A 17,574-nucleotide genomic window follows, 5' to 3' on the forward strand; every position below is an offset into this window, starting at 1 on the left:
TTTTACTGAGTTATAATTGGCATCATATGACATCTATTTTAAACCTCCTAGCACACAGTGCTCCTGTTACCGAGAACTCTGTCTGTAGGTTCTAATCTAACTCTGATGTGGTGACTGGGTGTGCTGATATTTATGGCAATGTTTAACAACTTCCTTCTACTAAGAAACACTCAGTGCTGGCCTGGAGAGAAATGGATGCCACTTCCGGCACATGGCTCAAGGCCATCTGCAACTCCAGTTGCAGGGGATCCAATGCTCCCTTCTGACCTCTGTACGCACCAGGCATGTGCATGGTCCACATATACACGTGGAGTCAAAATACCCATACACATAGGTGATCATTTTTTAAATACTATTTATCATCTATATTGGATTTCACCAAAACATTATTAGATACATGTATAGAAGACTCAAACAAGAAAACATTAAGGAATTCTTAATCCAGCCCATTCCCTTTTTCCTTCTAAATCCTCATTTTGGGTACAGTATGTTGGAAAACAGGGTTGGAAAGATAAAGGGAACTTTTTCTACATTGCTACAGTAGCAAACCAATTCCTTTGTGTTCATGCAAGAAAAGTGGTAATATTCTGCATCAGTCATAGAAAATACTGTTCCTGGTGGTATTTTGTTTGCTTTTCATGTAGATGTTTACAAAGGATTAAGGACAAATATAATCTATGTCTAATCAAAAACAAAACAAAACAAACAAACAAACAAACAAACCCAGACATTTGTCTTTAAGGTAATATTGAGCACAAGGCCTCTCCCAATTAAAGTTTGAATGCAACTGAAGTGCTGAGGCGATGCTGGTGACAGGTACTAAGGTGGCACCTGTGACAAGGTCCTTCAGCATTCATTTCCTGTTTGAAGCTTCAGTGAAGAGGGCAGCTCCTTCTGGAGCATGTGCCCAATCCTTGACAAGGGACTTGTGACAAGAACATGGATGACCACCCTTCATAGCTTGCAGGTGAACTTAGCAGAGCCCACGAATCTGTATCCTCCTTAGCTGGGCGGTGTGCTCTTATCAGTTGGCCAATACAAGGAAAGCTCATTTGGTTTTAATCTCTCTCACTAATTAGTTTTGTCTTTTATTCTTGTTTATATGTGGTTTCGTCACATATGTAAAATCTACTGGAAGTACATTAGTCAGGGTTCTCTAGAGGAACCCTAGATCTCTCCATATATTAAAAAGAGGATTTATTAAAATGCCTTACAGGCTATGGTCCAGCTACCCCAACAACACTGATCTACCAATGGAAGGTCCAAGAACAGAGTAATTGTTTAGTCCCTGACACTGGATATCTTGGCTGGTCTTCAGTATATGCCGTAATTCTGAAGACAGACTCTAATGCCAGGGAAAAAATGGACTTGCTAGGAAGAGCAAGAACAAGTAAGCAAATAGCAAGCTTCCTTCCTTCATTTCCTTTATATAGGCTGCCAGCACAAAGCATGGTGGATCCTTCCATCTTAAATATCTAAATTACAAATGGGTTTACTTACTCCAAATGATTTAATGGAGAAAAAAAAAATCCTTCCTAGGTGTACCCAGCCATGTGGGTTTTAGTTAATTTCAGATGTAGTTAGGCTGACAACCAAGAAAAGCTCATCAACAAGGTATTACCAAGGGATGGTAATAGGGATGGGCTCGGAAGATGAACACTTACTTCCCCGAGGAACTCTTGGCAGTCTATGGTTGCCGGGGAAGGATGTTACTTTGTTCAGTGCTGTAGCCACTGATGAGCTGTGTGTGCTCCCAGAACTAACCTCCCACCCACCTATCCACTTACAAACAAATGTAGTTAAACTCAGAGGGTTACACACACACACACACACACACACACACACACACACACACACACACTGAGAGGAATGGATGAAAACTTGGCAAGAAGGCTTTCAGTGAGAAAGGAGGGGAAATGAGAGGGTAATAAGGAGCTGGAAAATAACTAAAATTCATTATATAAATGTATGAAACAGTCAAATATAAACATATTAAAAATTCTTCTGAATTCTACCTGTCAAAGAACCCAGGATATAATAAAAACATTCTACTCTTTTCTTAAGTGGATGCTTATGGAATGAGACCAGGCGTGGTCAGCCTCTGTATGTCCATACAGACAAGTATGCGTTCACACCTCCCATCCCTACAATCCAGCCACAGGATCATCTTCTCATTTTAGATAAAGCCATCTGGGAGCCTGAGGAGTGGCTCAAAAGGTAAGATCAATGGCTACCCCCGCAGAGGACCTGGCTTCAGTTCCCAGTACCCACATGGTGGCTCACAACCATCTGTAATTCTAGTTCCAGATCAAACACCTTCTCTTCTGGACTCCCCAGACACCATGTATGCAAGCGCTGCACAAATTTACATGAAGGCAAACCACTCATACATACAAAATTTTAAAATATCAAAGTACCTTAAGTAAAGATCAAACCATCTTCTTTTGTAAGACAAATCTGAACACGAATGAAAATAGCTTCTTCCCACAAGTGGGGAATGCTAAGCTTTGTTATGTAAAGTGAAAATTCGAGTATCTTTTTTAAAAGAAAGATTTATTTATTTATTTTATTTATGGGAATACATTGTCTTCAGACACACCAGAAGAAGGCATCAGATCCTATTACAGATGGTTGTGGGCCATCATGTGGTTGCTGAGAATTGAACTCAGGACCTTTGGAAGAGCAGTCAGTATTCTTAACCTCTGAGCCATTTCTCCAGCCCTCAAATATCTCTTAAGACAGCTGGCAACATAAAAAGTGTAATTACGTGGTTCACACACACAATAGTGTGTGGATGCATTCATTTGCCTTCTGTGATGACTGGCAGCAAGAAACAAGGGCTTATTAGAATCAGGAAACAAAGGTGCAATTGAACTTTCTATTTCAAGAATACAAAAGAGCATATATTCTAGAAATAAAAGATGACAGAGTGGTACACCAGACAAAGGACACTTCCTCTTTTACTAATAGACCAAGCAACACATTAGATCCACTCAGAAAAGGTGGAGGAGGGGTTATTCCACGAGCAACATCCCGTCCACAAAATAAGACAAATGGAGACTAAAATAAGACTATTAAAACAGCGTTCTCATCTTTATTATTGGACATGAGCATGTTTTAGCAAATTGGTTTCATGTGTGTGACTGCAACATCAAAAGCAATACAGTGTCTTTCCAACAAATTCCTCATCCGTGCTAATTTCCTTTTCATGTAATTATGAGTAGCACAGTGGAACAGTGTTCCCACCTGCTGACCAGTGCAACATTGACAGTTAAAAGTATTCAGGAAGCCTGAAAATGGTTTCTGTCAGACAAATTTTATTTTTACTTGTTCCAAAATGGAAAACAATTTTAATTCATAAAATACATATTTACCCACAAGAGCAAATTAATTTTCAATTCACCTTTCATCTTAAATAAAGAACAATTGAAGTATTTAATGATGATTTTAACAAAAGCTAGAAGCAAACAAAAAAGAAGAAATAATAGTGTAGAATAAATACAGGCAAGTGTTACACATGTCTCAGTCTACCGTGGATATTGGCACCGTTACCTGTACGCCTGTCTCAGCACATAAAGATTCAAATAAGACTGAACGGTTTGGACAAGGTTATTTTTCTCCAATAAAAGAAGCCCTAACTTCTATATTTTAAAAATTACTCTCTACTATTTGTGTTTCCATAGAAACCAAACACAAATATATCTCTTTTATATCAGTGGCAACCAAGAAATAGACATGTTAAGATACTCTTTAAAAAGTTTTGCAAATGTCATCGTTAAAAAATCCTGTACAGAATCACAATACTGACAGAATGGAACACTCACAAGTGCCTCATTGCTTTCATTTCAGCTCGTTCACCACACAAACCCATGTGAAAGACTTCCAAGGATTAATAATACATATCATATATAATTTGGGATTAAAAAACCCATGGCTCTGGATAACCATAATTACGATTGAGAAATTCCACCTCACAAAGAGCCTGAGAGCCCTGACGATTTTCAGAATTAATACACTATAAATAAACCATTCTGGAGACAAGCCTTGCCACACACTGGCAATACTTCTCAGAGATCTAGACCAGAGTGACAGGAAGGGGCTTCCATAGAGGACAGGAATAGCAGCTGGTTTTGAGATGGCACACCTCTTCTGTTCTGCTTAGAAACCATAAAGGCATTTATGGGGGACTAATCTGTGCACTATAAAAGCAGAGGGTTGGCCGGCACGAGCATCAACAGTGGTATCGGTCAATCCATAGAATGTAAAAAGCAACATCTCTTCACACACACACACACACACACACACACACACACACACACACAGAGAGAGAGAGAGAGAGAGAGAGAGAGAGAGAGAGAGAGATATGAAGGAAGACAAGAGCTCCTAGAGAATGCATATACAGAAAACAGGTTCAGAGAGGTACTTGGTGTATGCCGGTGATGATTTCCTGTCATTCAGTAGCTTGAGCATTTCAGCATGTTGGCTGTTTTACCACTTCTCATTAACTAGTCCTTAGTCTCAGGAACCACCTAGGTCAACTTTCATACACAGCAGGTGTTCAAACATGCTGGCAACCAATAGATGGTCTTGCTCAAGAAATCAGATTACATGTATCCCTTGAGTAGACCCAGTAAGTGTCAGAAACACGATTTCAATGATGTCCAATGAAGGATACATGACCATGACTTAAAACAGTTCACATAACTGTTGTACCTCCCTAAAGAAAGCTTGTAAACATCTGGTAAATGTGAATTAATGGTATAATGTTAAAAAACTGGCCAAAAAAGATCCAGAAACATTTGGCCTTTCAGCACCCAAGGCTCCCAAAATATAATGTTAAAACATCTCTGCTACAGGGATCTCAGTAATCTGAAAAATGTCCTACCTGAGTGGCTAAACCATTATCCCCTAAATTTTAAAGAAGTGCAAGGAGTTCCCACACTCAGGAATTGCATAAGTATTTATCTTTTTCAAAAACAAAAGTGAACAGTACAGAGGTAGCATAATTTACAAAACCAACTCTAAAACCCAAAAAAACAAACGGAGCAAAATTATTTTCAAATGCTAACAGGACTATTGCAAGTATCTAATAGGACTTGTTAACTTGGGCTTCCTTCTACCTGCTTTTGGATACCTTATCATTCTCATCTCTTTTCTTATCACGAGGCCATTGATGAGTCCAGGCTCTCCTTGGCCCAGTAGCATCTATTGCAACATCAATGATAGAGTCTGGGGTCATCCACTGCAGGAAAATGAGGAAGAGATAGCTGAGCACAGCCAGCAAAGCAAAAATGTAGCCTGTCACTGGGCCACAATGAGAGATGAGCCTGTCCAATCGCTTGTGCATTGGCAACACAGTTTCCTTCGACACACGCTCATATACCTGGAAGAGAGAAGGTGACAATGAACACTCCAAGCCACCACATGCCTGTAACAAAGGGCGACCTGTGACCTACACTGACCGGGAGCAACTAGCAAACATGGGTAGAAACAAATCACCCCTGTTTGATGTTATTTAGAACAATGCTTACCATTGACTTAAATCTGGGCTGAACAATGAGTGACCCATAGAACAGGTGATAGTCACCTGACTACTGGAAAACCAAAGTCCTCTAAGGCCAGAAAGCTTTTTCAGTAGGCACATTGTTGAGCTGGGCCAATGCCTTGACTGGGTGAAGAAAGCTCTCATAAATGCTTAGCACACAGCACACAGACAGTCACCAAGCTGGATTGCTTATGGACGGTGACACTACAGAGAAGCAGCTTCTATACTGCAAGCAGGAAGAAAACAGCAGATGCTGAGTCACAGAGCAGGTGAAGACAAAGTGCAGTGTGACCATAGTGATAGGAAGGGGCTTTGGTGCCTAGCTTTGTGCAACCCCATGGATCCCACATTCTGGAAACAAGCAAAACTGTCTCCTTGTAAATTCGAGAAAGTCACAATCGTCAGTAGGAACTCTTCTGGGGTGGGGGTGGGGGGATGGGGGTGGTCAGTGGCCTTCAAAAGGCCACTAGATCAACATATACTGAGGTTACAATTTTCCTACTTACTTTTCAAAGTAACCCAGTCAAACTAGGAGCTGAAAAGGATCAAAATGTCCTCGAGTTAAAAGACAAACTAACCTGTTTGTCCATCTTGAGGTCAACTAATTTATGATCTTAAGCAATAAATTATTTACCACTACAGAGGGAACATGACTATTATAAATGAGGATTTACTTTTTTTTCTGTTTGTCTGACCTGTTGAGATAAGGCAGCAGAGAACTAGCCTGGAACTCACTGTACAGACCAGTTGGGCCTGGGACTCGCGGTCATCCTCCTGCCTTAGTCTTCCCAGTGCAAATCATCATGCCTTTCCTTCCTTCCTTCCTTTCTCTCAAATGTGAACTATGAATTAGCAGAGATTATAAAACATATAACATGCTTTACTATTATCTCAAAGCATATCTACAAGAAAAAATATTATTACAGAAATGCTAATTAGCTCCTTTAACACTGACTGATACACTACCACCATCATTCCTTCCCAAGTTGCTTCCCAACAGCTCAGTCTTTGGAGGTGTGTAAGATGACAAAGTCAAAGCACAATTTGCAGAGCTATGATTCTAAATCAGGGTGGAGTCCAAGATCACCAAAAAAACCTGTCTAGCCAAATATTCCTGCCAACTATAATCCAAATTGCATTTCTGTTCCATGAGGAACAAGTCAGGATTTAAGGAGTGGTTGGGGAGGTTAAGGAGACACAGGATGGAGAATGTAATCTGAAGAGGCTAGCCATGTGATTCTGACACACTCCCCCACAGGCAAATGGTACTCAGCCCAACCTCTAGAAAAAAAGGTAGCTATTTTCATAAGCTCATATAAACCTTCAGTCAAAACTATGTCTGCTTCCAATACCTCCTGTTAATGAAACATATATCATATGACCAGTTTTAGAAAGAGACTGCACATATAAGAACTAGTATCTCAAACCAAGAAGCATTCTCCAAGTTGGAAACTCACTGCTCCACCATATTGAATGCCAATAACATAAAACCCAAGACTAAACAAACTATGACCTCTCCATGCTCCGCCTGACTGTCTTTCTGGTACAGAATTTCCACATATTAAAAAAGTGAGTTATTTCCTTCAACGTGGCATGTGATAACACGAGGAACAAGAGGTAGACACAAGGGGGACCTAATAGATGAAACGGAGTAGAATGAATGTTACCTGAGACGAGGATTAAGAAGCATTTCCCACAAGCTTCCTCCTCTCTAAGCGGCCTATCAAGCCTGGGTGTGTTCTTGGAAATCCCCTGCAGCTGATTTCTTACCAGTGACTATTTGCCCTTATTTTCACATATATTTTGAATTCTAATATTGTGTCAATCAACCTAAAGTTGTGAAAAATCTTTTCTGGCATCAGGAAAAGGGCTACTAGAATTTCAGGAAGCACTCTTAATTCAACATTCACAACTTTAGGAGGGCCCTGCGATCACCCACCCTTTGCTAAGAGACCCCACGTGCTGTAGAATTATAAACAGCCCCAACACGATGATTTTATTTCTGCTTCCCAGTACTGCAACTTCTAGAAACCTTTCCCTCTTCTTTAGAAAGAGTTTAATGAGACTAGCCTGTGCTGTTATAATCTTCAGCATCCAGGGGTAGTAACTTATGTAGAAATGTAGCCAAGCGTATGCCTCACACCTGATGCATAAGCAATGACTTTCATTCGGAAGGACCCATACACAGCAACAGAAATGCACGGGGGCGAGCTTCCCTGCCCTAGAAAGCAAATGGACCCGCAAAGCATCAAGGAATTTGGACAATTTTCTTCCTGGCACGTGACATACTTTTTCAGTTCTCTCTGCCACGTTCCGCCAGGTGTAGAAAGTCTTCACTACATTGTGGATATTTTCTGGAGCTGGCAATGTCCCCGACTTCACTTGGAAAATGGCTTTTTCCAGACCTTCACACAAAGATTTTACTGAAGGTTCACATAAAATAATAAGACTTTCCGGAAGGACTTCGGGAATCCCGCCAACCTTTGTGCTGACGACCTTAAAAAGACCAGAGAGAGCACATGATCTACTGGACTCATCAGGAAAAGCAAAAGACCAAGATGAAAAAAAAAATTGATTTGTTTGACATGGACAACAAACACAGAACCCCCCCCCCCCAAAAGCCCTTAAAAGTGTTTTACCTGCAAACCACAACTGGCGGCTTCCACGATTGCCATGCAGAAGGCTTCAGTGAGGGAGGTGTTAAGAAAAATATGTCCTTGAACTAAGACATTTCTAACATCCTTGTGTTCTAAAGCTCCCAAAAGCTGCACCCTAATTTTTGCAATAAGAGAGAAAGAAGGGGGTAAAAAAAAAAAAGTCATGCCAGGAAAGAAATTTACTTTCTAAATTTCTCTGTGTAGCTCTGGCTGTCCTCGAACTCACAGAGATCCATCTGCCTCTGCCTCCCGAGTGCTGGGATTAAAGGCATGTGCCACCATGCCCAGCTAATGGACATATTAAAAACACATCTGTAATTAAATGTTAAAAGTGGTATTTCTAAATGGGGAAATAACCCTTTCAAAATCAGCACTTCACATATACACACACTGTGTGTTACAGAAATTATGGAGGAAAAGAGATGTCCAGCCCTGCACGTGCACAGCAATTTACATGGCTGGATCACGACATTTAAATCACAACTAAGATGACTTCAAAAGCTGCAACCATTTCCAACCAAAGTCCTCCCTCCATCCCTGTGCCTTTCATCAGGGCTCCAACAACCACCCCCAAGTCAATATTCGGCTAATGAACAATAGTTGTGTATTCTGTGAGCTTTCTTATTTGATAAAAACTCACAAAAACATGCCTTATATTTGTATGCCTCTTATAAACAGAAGCAGGCGCACACCTAAGTCAGGCATGTGGTCAAAAGCAAACAAACAACTGCCACTTTTACACCCACAATGACTTGGAAGCCACGAATACCTGTCATGTAGTTGGTATCTTTCCCGTACTTCTTCCAAAATGATTCTCTTTGGTCCCTCTCCTCCAATTAGGAAATTTAATTCTTGGTATTTCTGACAGAGTTCAGGTATTATACCACTAAGCAAATCAGTCCCTGAAATTATAAGATTGAATATTAGAAATATTAATGTTTAACATAAAAAAAACCTCATCAGAGTGCCCATCGGTTCCCAAGTACCGCACTTGGAGACACAGGTTCTGACATGTGCTGCTCCTGCCACATACCCGAATCATGAACAATCCTGCTTCAATTTTGCAGTCTTTAAGCCATTCACTTGTTTATACAGCCTTCTTGGAAAAGTGCTATTTAATTAACACGGCTTCTCCGAAGCACACAGCTGATTAGAAATCTAGGTCTAGCTGAAGCTTTTTTTGTAGTTTTTAAAACCACCCCACCCTCTCATTATGGCCTAGTAAATGCAGAGACATGTATACCTAAGGTCCAAGGTCTCTGGCTATAAAAACCAACAGGTCTATGATTCCACTTCCTGCAACAGGAAAAGCCTAAGCAACAATCTAACTACTGCCTTCATTCTGTTCTGAAGGCAGGTGATACAGAAAATTTCACAATACCAGTAAATGAAGGTGCCAGGGCCTTGACTCTAAGGTCACTAAGGCTACATCTTGCTTTTTTTCTTTCTTTCTTTTTTTTTTTTTTTTAGTTTTTTCGAGACAGGGTTTCTCTGTGTAGCCCTGGCTGTCTTGGAACTCACTCTGTAGCCCAGGCTGGCCTCAAACTCAGATATCCGACTGCCTCTGCCTCCCAAGTGCAGGGATTAAAGGCGTGAGCCACCACTGCCCGGCGCTTTTTTTTTTTTTTTTTTTTTAAGAAAATGGTTTTCAAAGACAAAAAAATTTAAAAAAATCGTTTTCATAAAACATGCAAATATAATCTCGGGGGACATAAAGTAATGGAAGAAGTCAAACCCTGCTGCTTTAAAGAGTAGAATAGCTATTCAAAGCCACAGCAGTGCTGACACTATTGGGGAATTTAGTTCATTAACAATTACCAACCATACACTCAAAAGTAAACATGAAATAATCTACTGAGCTGGGTTTATTCCATTAAAACACACACATATGCATTTGCATATGAACACAAACGACATTTTCCCCCATCAATCTTCCTCACCATAAGCACATCAATTATAAGACATGGTGGGAGAGCACAGGCTCATCTGGATTTTTGGTTCTTTTTTTTATAGATCATACACCCACACCTTCTTTCATTTTGCATGGAAAATGTGGACAATGACAAATCCCTAGAGCTTTGCATTCAGTGTTCTTTACCTAGCTACAAGGAACAACTGGATGCTGGGTGTGGTTTTAGGCCATTGCCCAACCATACTACCCAGCAAACTCTTGGGCCACTCCGAAGCCTCGGTTTTACTCTCAGGACAGCCATCCCCTGATTCTTTGAAGAGATCATTAGGGATCCAAAGAAGTACATTTCATAAATTCTACCTACGCTCCAGATAAAGGAGATTCCTTTATTCTTTATGTTGAGATATTGAACATACAGACAAAAACACCTGTTCTGTGGATATGAAACCTTTTCTGCTCTAAAATTCTGACAAGATAAACCGTAACAATATCCTTTCTTCCAATGATTCTTTCCTTAATAAGAAACTTAGCTTTGGCTATTGTGAGCTTTTAAAGTGGCCTAGGTCTCTGGAAGCTGCTCAGAATGTTGTCACACATGGATTTTCAAAATGATCACATACACCAAAAATATTCAGACATATGTTTTCTGAAAGGCTTGCCATTGGCTGGATAACCAGGACATGGCTTAGTGCCACTTAATACTTAGCTTCCTAAATTTTGCCCCTTTTCCTCCTTTAAAGGAAAACATCAAGTGTCCACTCTTCATGAAGCAAAGAACCGAAAATCCAGATGATCCTGTGTTCTCCCATCATGTCTTATAATTGATGTGCCTATGGTGAGGAAGATTGATGGGGGAAAATGTCGTTTGTGTTCATATGCAAAAAAATAAAGCAATCATCATAGCTACATTTACTGAACTCTTGTAGTTCATTTACAACCTACTTCAAATGGTCATTTAATCCTGATAAAAAAACCTTATGCAAAATGAAGCCAGTCATTGTGTTATTATATATTCTAGTAATACAGCAGGTTTTCTCTCCTCACTATAAAACACCAAACCAACAAGCTTACTGAGGTAAGATTCTAATGACTGCCAATCACATTCATATAAACCAGAAAAAAACCCACCTCTGAGTCAAATAGACTTCGCACAGCCCTCACCATGTTCTAAGGAATGTTCAAATCTGTTCTAGGATACCAATGGCCAGACTGAGAGTAGGGACACTGGGAGACCCTAACTCAAGAGCTGAACTCTTTGTGATCTGTTACTTACTGTGTAACCTTGGGTGAGTTACTTACCCTCTCTGAGACTGTTTCTTTGTTACATGCAGGTAACATCTACCCTACAGTTGTTGGGGCAAGTGAGGTACTGTACCATGCACAGGCTTTAGCAACTGCAGAATACAAATGTTAAGTTGTCATTACCACTACAGTAAGTATCTGGGGGTGCCTGCACCCACAGAGAACAGTGGGAAGCCCCAACTACATGGAAGGAAGAAGGCTCAGAAGCCAGTCTTTTCTCCATAAAAGCTGGGCAAGGAGAACATAGCTTTATCCTCTTAATCTACATCAATGGGCCTTGAACATCTGGTCCACTGAACATCTCCCAAGCGAATGACCCTATTAAGAAGGAATAAACCATTAATATAACTAGTCACATTTGGGCCATAGGTGTGGCCATTTCTCCTCAAGTTACATTTTCAGGGTCCCTGGACTATGGAGAAGGTTCAGTAGATTATCTGTTGAGTTACTGAACTGAAAACAGGAAAGGGCCAGGCAGTGGTGGCACATGCCTTTAATTCCAGCACTCAGGAGGCAGAGGCAGGTGGAGTTTTTTAGGTTTGAGGCCAGCCTAGTCTACAGAGTGAGTTCCAGGACAGCCAGGGCTACACAGAGAAACCCTGCCTTGGGAAAGCGAAGAAAAAGGGAGAGAGACAGAGACAGAGAGGCAGGCAGGCAAAAGAAGCAAAGGAAAGACCCTACCTCTGAGGCTAGCTCTGGCAGCTGAAACCCATGAGATAAGGAGCACGTTTCCTCTCTGTATGAGTAAATGTGCTAATCTTCAGTCACACGAACCATCATTCTTTCTCATTTATCTCACCAAAGTAAGCTATTTAATTAAAGAAAAGAAGTTGGGCAAACTTGTAAGGTTATAATAAATGCACAATGAATATCCCAGCAAGGGTTTTGCATACAGAATTCCATCCATGTCGCCTTGATTAAATATGAAGACATGATTTCCTTCACCCCAGAAAATGTAACTGAAGTTCTGTTCTAACCAACTTTCACTTACATACTTACAACTTCCACTTATACTGGCCACTGCCAACTCCTGATATACCGCTACACGGCACAGCAGAGCCTGTTGGTATTTCTGCACAATTCATAGGATGCCCATTTTCCTTATGACTGTATTGAATAATTTAATTAAATAGTGCATAAGCTGACAAGTTTCTATGAAAGCTAAATAACTTGAAAAGGCAATAAATGTCAGGAGGGAAAATGTCTCTGTCAAATGAGAGGTGATCTAAACTGGAGTAAAACTGAAAGCAAGGTAAAAATCCAGCACATAGCCCCACTCCCACCCCTTTAAAGGAAACTCAGAGTGACAAGGGTCTGCTCTGTAAAGGTGACCCTGCAATATGACACAAGCAGAGTCAGTGAGCTAACCCTAAGGTGCTATGGCTCTAAACCATGCTCTCTACAACTCAGCATGTGCTCAAATGTTTAAAAGTCATAGTTCAGGGGCATGTGTAGTATTGGTTCCTGCCCCCCCCCCAACACTTCACATGATATTTCTGATTATTGGGCAGCTTTTCAATTAGCATCCAGGAGACCATTTCTATATTAATAAGCAGGTTGTTTCAAATGTGTAATAAACAGAAATGCTACAGTGAAAAACCATTAGGGTCACAGAAACTTAAAAAAGCCAGCAAGGAAAACAAAATACTCCTGAGGGATACAGACAGACTGGGGTAAACGTAGCCTAGGCAAAGATCTTTTTAAGAGCTGTCTCTTAACCTTCACAAAGTTCCTGTTCTGACCTAAACGAATGAAAAGACGGACACAGAGCTATTGAGTAACCTGTCCTAGATCAGTGATAAGCCAGGTTTTGACTCTGGGCCACCTATTCCTTTCTTTAGTCACTTGATTGCTGATATTAATGCCTTGCATATGACTAGATAAAACCATCAAGCCACAGGACAACCATGGGCCCAAAAGTCCCAATGATTCTGAACATCATGTACAGGTAGGTGCAAGAAAGCCAAGAAGTCACCCATGAAAATAGTCATTAAGGCCATCTCTGAATGAAATCGTCACAGATGCACTAGGTGAGCTTTGCAAACACCTGCAATACAAAGCCATTACTTCTGCGATCTAAAAAGAAAAAGCCACACAGCACATTCTTACCTGCACAGTGATCTCTTAATTTTTACAAAGATCTGATTGGAGGACATCTGGTCAATGACTTTCTTTTGTTTGGTAACCATTACAACATCAAAAGTTTGGCAGCATTTATAGCCACTCTATGCATTTCTCTTCTTAGTTGTATAAACTGATTATCTGACTTTCCCTTGCAAGAGTTACCAGTCATTATAAAGCAACCATACAGAATGAAAAGACAAGCAATCATCACATACAAGTATTGAACAGTTTCCGACAAGAAATTAAAAAAAAAGCTGTCAATGCAAATAGAGCTACTATGTCATTACCTTTTCTGTAAACAAGTCTGCTGACAACAACAACAGTTATTACACTATCATGCCTCCTAAATGGTTCTGGAGTGAAGTCAGTAGGATCTACAGCGTTAGGAATGACGGACACTATTTCAGGATTCAGTGCTGCTCTGAGTACAGTGTTCTCCTTACTAGTGTAAGAGACACAAATGATGTGGTTTGTGTCACAAAGAGACACAGTTAGAAGCTTGTTTGTAAGCACCGAGCTGACATCAGCAAATCCGAAAAGGGAATGGTCTGTGAAGACTGTCTGAAGCCCCATTGTCTTGGCGTGGAAGAGAGCATCATGGGCCATGGCAGAGAAAGAACTGTGGGAATGGATTATCGTAATTCTCTCCCGAACAAATATGTACCTGAGCAATGGCAGACTGTGAAAGAGAGTCGTGGCTGTAGATTGGTTGTACATGACTCTCAGAGGCAAATAGTAAACTTTGAGGCCATTGGTGAGGTAACGGATGCCCTTTCGGTTTCCATAAGCATGGGTGACAGTTATGACCTTGTGCCCCCTCTCAATGAGGCACTGAGAGAGCTGGTAAATGTGGCTTTCCACACCTCCCATGTTTGGGTAGAAAAAGTCAGACACCATGCATATATTATGGGTGCAGGTCCTATCGTTGGAAAGACTTTCAGAGCTCCCTGGGGAAGGCAACTCTGAAGGAGGATGGCTTTGTCCACCCCCTCTCCTATTGGCCATGCTGAGGTGGTTCAGGCATCAGTTCTCAGAGCAAGCCAGTTAAGAAATGTGTCTTCTGTCACCTGAAAGAGAAAAGCAGGACATCAGCTTAAAACCTAATCTCCTTTCACATCTCAAATCCTGTTAGAAAGAGGTTTTAATGTTAAGGCATATTTTTTTAAAGCTTTTCACTTAGAAATAAAAGCAGAGCACACTATAAACATATTCATTTGACAACATTTACTTGCTTAGCATGGTGATGCCACACGACAAAAAAAAAATGATTTTCTGCAATGTGTTCATTGAGCTGGGAAATTGGTACATTTTAAATGTTATATCATAGTACGTAATAGTTTGCTACAAAACCAATTCTTTCAAATAATTAAACATATTATTTCCCTGCTTCTCTTATCACTTTTATCAGCTTATTAAGCTTTATAACCTATTAAATCACTATACATTCAATGCTACACAGACTAAGAGTTTTCTATATGTGATCATAGTGTAGTTGTCAGACCTAAACAAGGTATCAATTCTATAGTATAAATGCAAAGTCTAAAAGTATAAAGAAGTTAGATAGAACACAATGTGCCAGGCTATTAGTAACCATATCTTTTTAAGCCAAGTTTTAGCTTATAGCTCATGCTGACCTTGAACTCAACACTCCTGGCCTCTGTCTCCTGAGGGCTGGGATTACAGGCATGCACCACCGCACCTAGGAATCTTCCCTGCATTTGGACCAAGTAAGCCACAGGACATGGTAAAGGGGACATGTACATCTTTGACCTTGATTATGAAAGGTTTGATGGCTTTTACTTCTAGAGTTATCACAAAAGTCATGCCGCTACTGGGCTAGGACGACATGGGGGGAGACAATGAGAGAAAAAAGGGCTTACCAGCTACGTGGAGAGAGACAGGGACCCAGCCACCTCTACATTCTTACCTGTGCCCAATTTCTAGCCAGACCACTAGCTAAATGCAGCCTTCTACAGCAACCCCTGAAAAGAATCATAGAAGAACCACTAGCTAAGTCTAGCAGATTTCAGAGTCATGAAAAATAGCAAAAAGGCTGTTGTTTTATAGCACTGCCTTTTGTTCTGAGCTGTGAGGCAGAAAAGGCTACTAAAACAGACTAGGATGTGAATCTAATTATACTGGCACATTGTCTATTCTTATGAACAAATTTATACAGGAACCTGGCTTGCCCGTTCAACTTATGTGAATGGCTACTTCTGTGCTACAATGGCAGAGTGGCTTTGAAAGACACCAGATGACCCACGGAGCCTAAAATATTTACCCTCTGGTTCTTCGCAGAAAATGTGCTGATTAAGACTGCACGGCTTAGCTAGTGACCCAGTACATCCCATAAGATTCTGCTGGTATTAGCTTTGTGGTCTCCATTAAAATGTACCTGGTACTAGAACTTTCTTTTTAAGAACACCCTCTTCAAGTGTTACCTGGAGCTCATGCTGCAGACAATCTGGTTTCTCCTTCCTTATTCAAGGACAGTTATACTCAAACTGCTCCCTTCTCTTCTCCAAACCCTTCTTTTAATTATGTAGACCTTTCCCCTATGAGTGCCCTTTCAGTGTAGACTCTGAAAGGAAACAGAACAGGACATGGGTTCTATGTGTGGGCTCTTTCCTACATCTAAAGCTAGGATATGTTTCCTTTAGGAGTTCCCTAAAGCTCTGCTGATATGAAGTGCTCATTCAATATTCTGTTCTATAGATGCTGAGACTTTTAATACCACAGCTTTGGAGAGCTGGCAAAAATCCGCCTTAGTTGAGATCTACAAGGCTACAAAAAAAAAAAAAAAAAAAGAAAGAAAGAAAGAAAGAAAAGAAAAGAAAAGAAAAGAAAAGAAAAAAACCTCAATGGAGAATTACTATCCTAAACTCTGAGTTTCAGGTCTCACCTGCAACCGTATGTGCCAATTTTCTCCAACAAATTCATCTACATTTAAAATAGTCTCAGATATACAGAGTGAAGAGGCAGGAAAGGCGCATGCATGTGCTCGGGAGACAGAGAACTTAGGATTCTAGTGCAGGTAAAACTGGGCTACATGGGAGCATCCTGACACATAAACTGGAAAAAGAAGGAGGGAAGATCAAATTTATAACCAATAAGTAAACAAATAATGAAAGCAAGAAAATATGAAGTTTGCAAAAGGGGAAAGCAAAGCCTCAAGTGGCTAATGCTCTTCCACTGTGCTGTGTCATCTAAACCTGGACCTTTGGTCCTATTTAGTTTTAAGAAGTGAATGATAAGGAGAACTGAAATAATGAACCAAATCAAAGTATGTGAAAATGCATCACCAACCTCCAATGTTCTGAGTCTACCTGCCATCAGGTTATTATATCTAAAATCTTCATTGTATATAAAAGCTCAACAGATTGCATACTCACTGAATCTTGGCTTCTATAAGTGAAGAGAGGCTGTAAAATCTGGTCAATTCTCTCTCGAGCCATAATGCTAAGCGATCTGTACAACGTCCCTACCCAAGCCACGTAAATGACAAAGTCAAGAAGTACTCAAAATTCTCAATCACGGCCAGAAAACTCCCTTATTAGTAGAAGCTCCAGAGGATCCTTAGAGGGGAACTCGGACAAGGCTGAGAAATCAAGAGAAGTATACTTTAATCCAGTCCCAAGGCACTAGAGGCAGTTCGGTTGCGCTAGAGCCAAAGAGGGTCAGCCCGGGTTCATCAGCCACCACCCCAGGATGAGACAAGATCCAGCCAGACCCAAAGGGAGTCGGGAAAACGTCTTAAGATTCCAGTCCCTCGCTCTACTAAACTCAGCCTAGGAACCAGCTCCAACCCTCAAGGCACCCTCAGACCCATTTGATTACGGAGACCCTCGGACCCGACTTCTGGGCCTCAGATAGAGTAGGCTTCACCTCTTCCACTGCCTGCCACACTCCTTTGAGAAGGACACAACCCCGTCTAGAAGGGACCGAGAACGTCGGAAAGGACAGCTAAGAAGCGTACTTACCCTCGAGTCCCATGGCCGCCACTCTCCGGACCTCCCGCGGCTGTAAGCAGAATC

At 40.9% G+C, this 17,574-nt stretch overlaps 1 protein-coding gene across 5 annotated transcripts; it reads right to left on the minus strand.

The window, feature by feature from the left end:
- Positions 1 to 3,066: 3,066 nt before the first annotated feature.
- On the minus strand, positions 3,067 to 17,574 carry Piga (phosphatidylinositol glycan anchor biosynthesis class A). Of its 5 annotated transcripts, XM_052171253.1 has the most exons (9): positions 17,521 to 17,561; positions 16,933 to 17,138; positions 15,982 to 16,121; positions 15,468 to 15,522; positions 13,828 to 14,607; positions 8,972 to 9,104; positions 8,185 to 8,317; positions 7,835 to 8,041; positions 3,067 to 5,383 (listed from the first exon to the last, which is right to left on the minus strand). In XM_052171253.1, the coding sequence occupies exons 5-9, from the start codon at positions 14,543 to 14,545 to the stop codon at positions 5,117 to 5,119; spliced, it is 1,458 nt and encodes a 485-aa protein (XP_052027213.1). In that variant the 5' UTR covers positions 14,546 to 14,607; positions 15,468 to 15,522; positions 15,982 to 16,121; positions 16,933 to 17,138; positions 17,521 to 17,561; the 3' UTR covers positions 3,067 to 5,116. The 5 variants fall into 5 exon arrangements, with proteins under 5 accessions (XP_052027213.1, XP_052027215.1, XP_052027214.1 ...); XM_052171255.1 differs by lacking the exon at positions 16,933 to 17,138 and having other exon boundaries at positions 17,521 to 17,574; XM_052171254.1 differs by lacking the exon at positions 15,468 to 15,522.

The sequence above is a fragment of the Apodemus sylvaticus genome, chromosome X (assembly GCF_947179515.1).
Source record: "Apodemus sylvaticus chromosome X, mApoSyl1.1, whole genome shotgun sequence".
NCBI lineage: Eukaryota > Metazoa > Chordata > Mammalia > Rodentia > Muridae > Apodemus > Apodemus sylvaticus.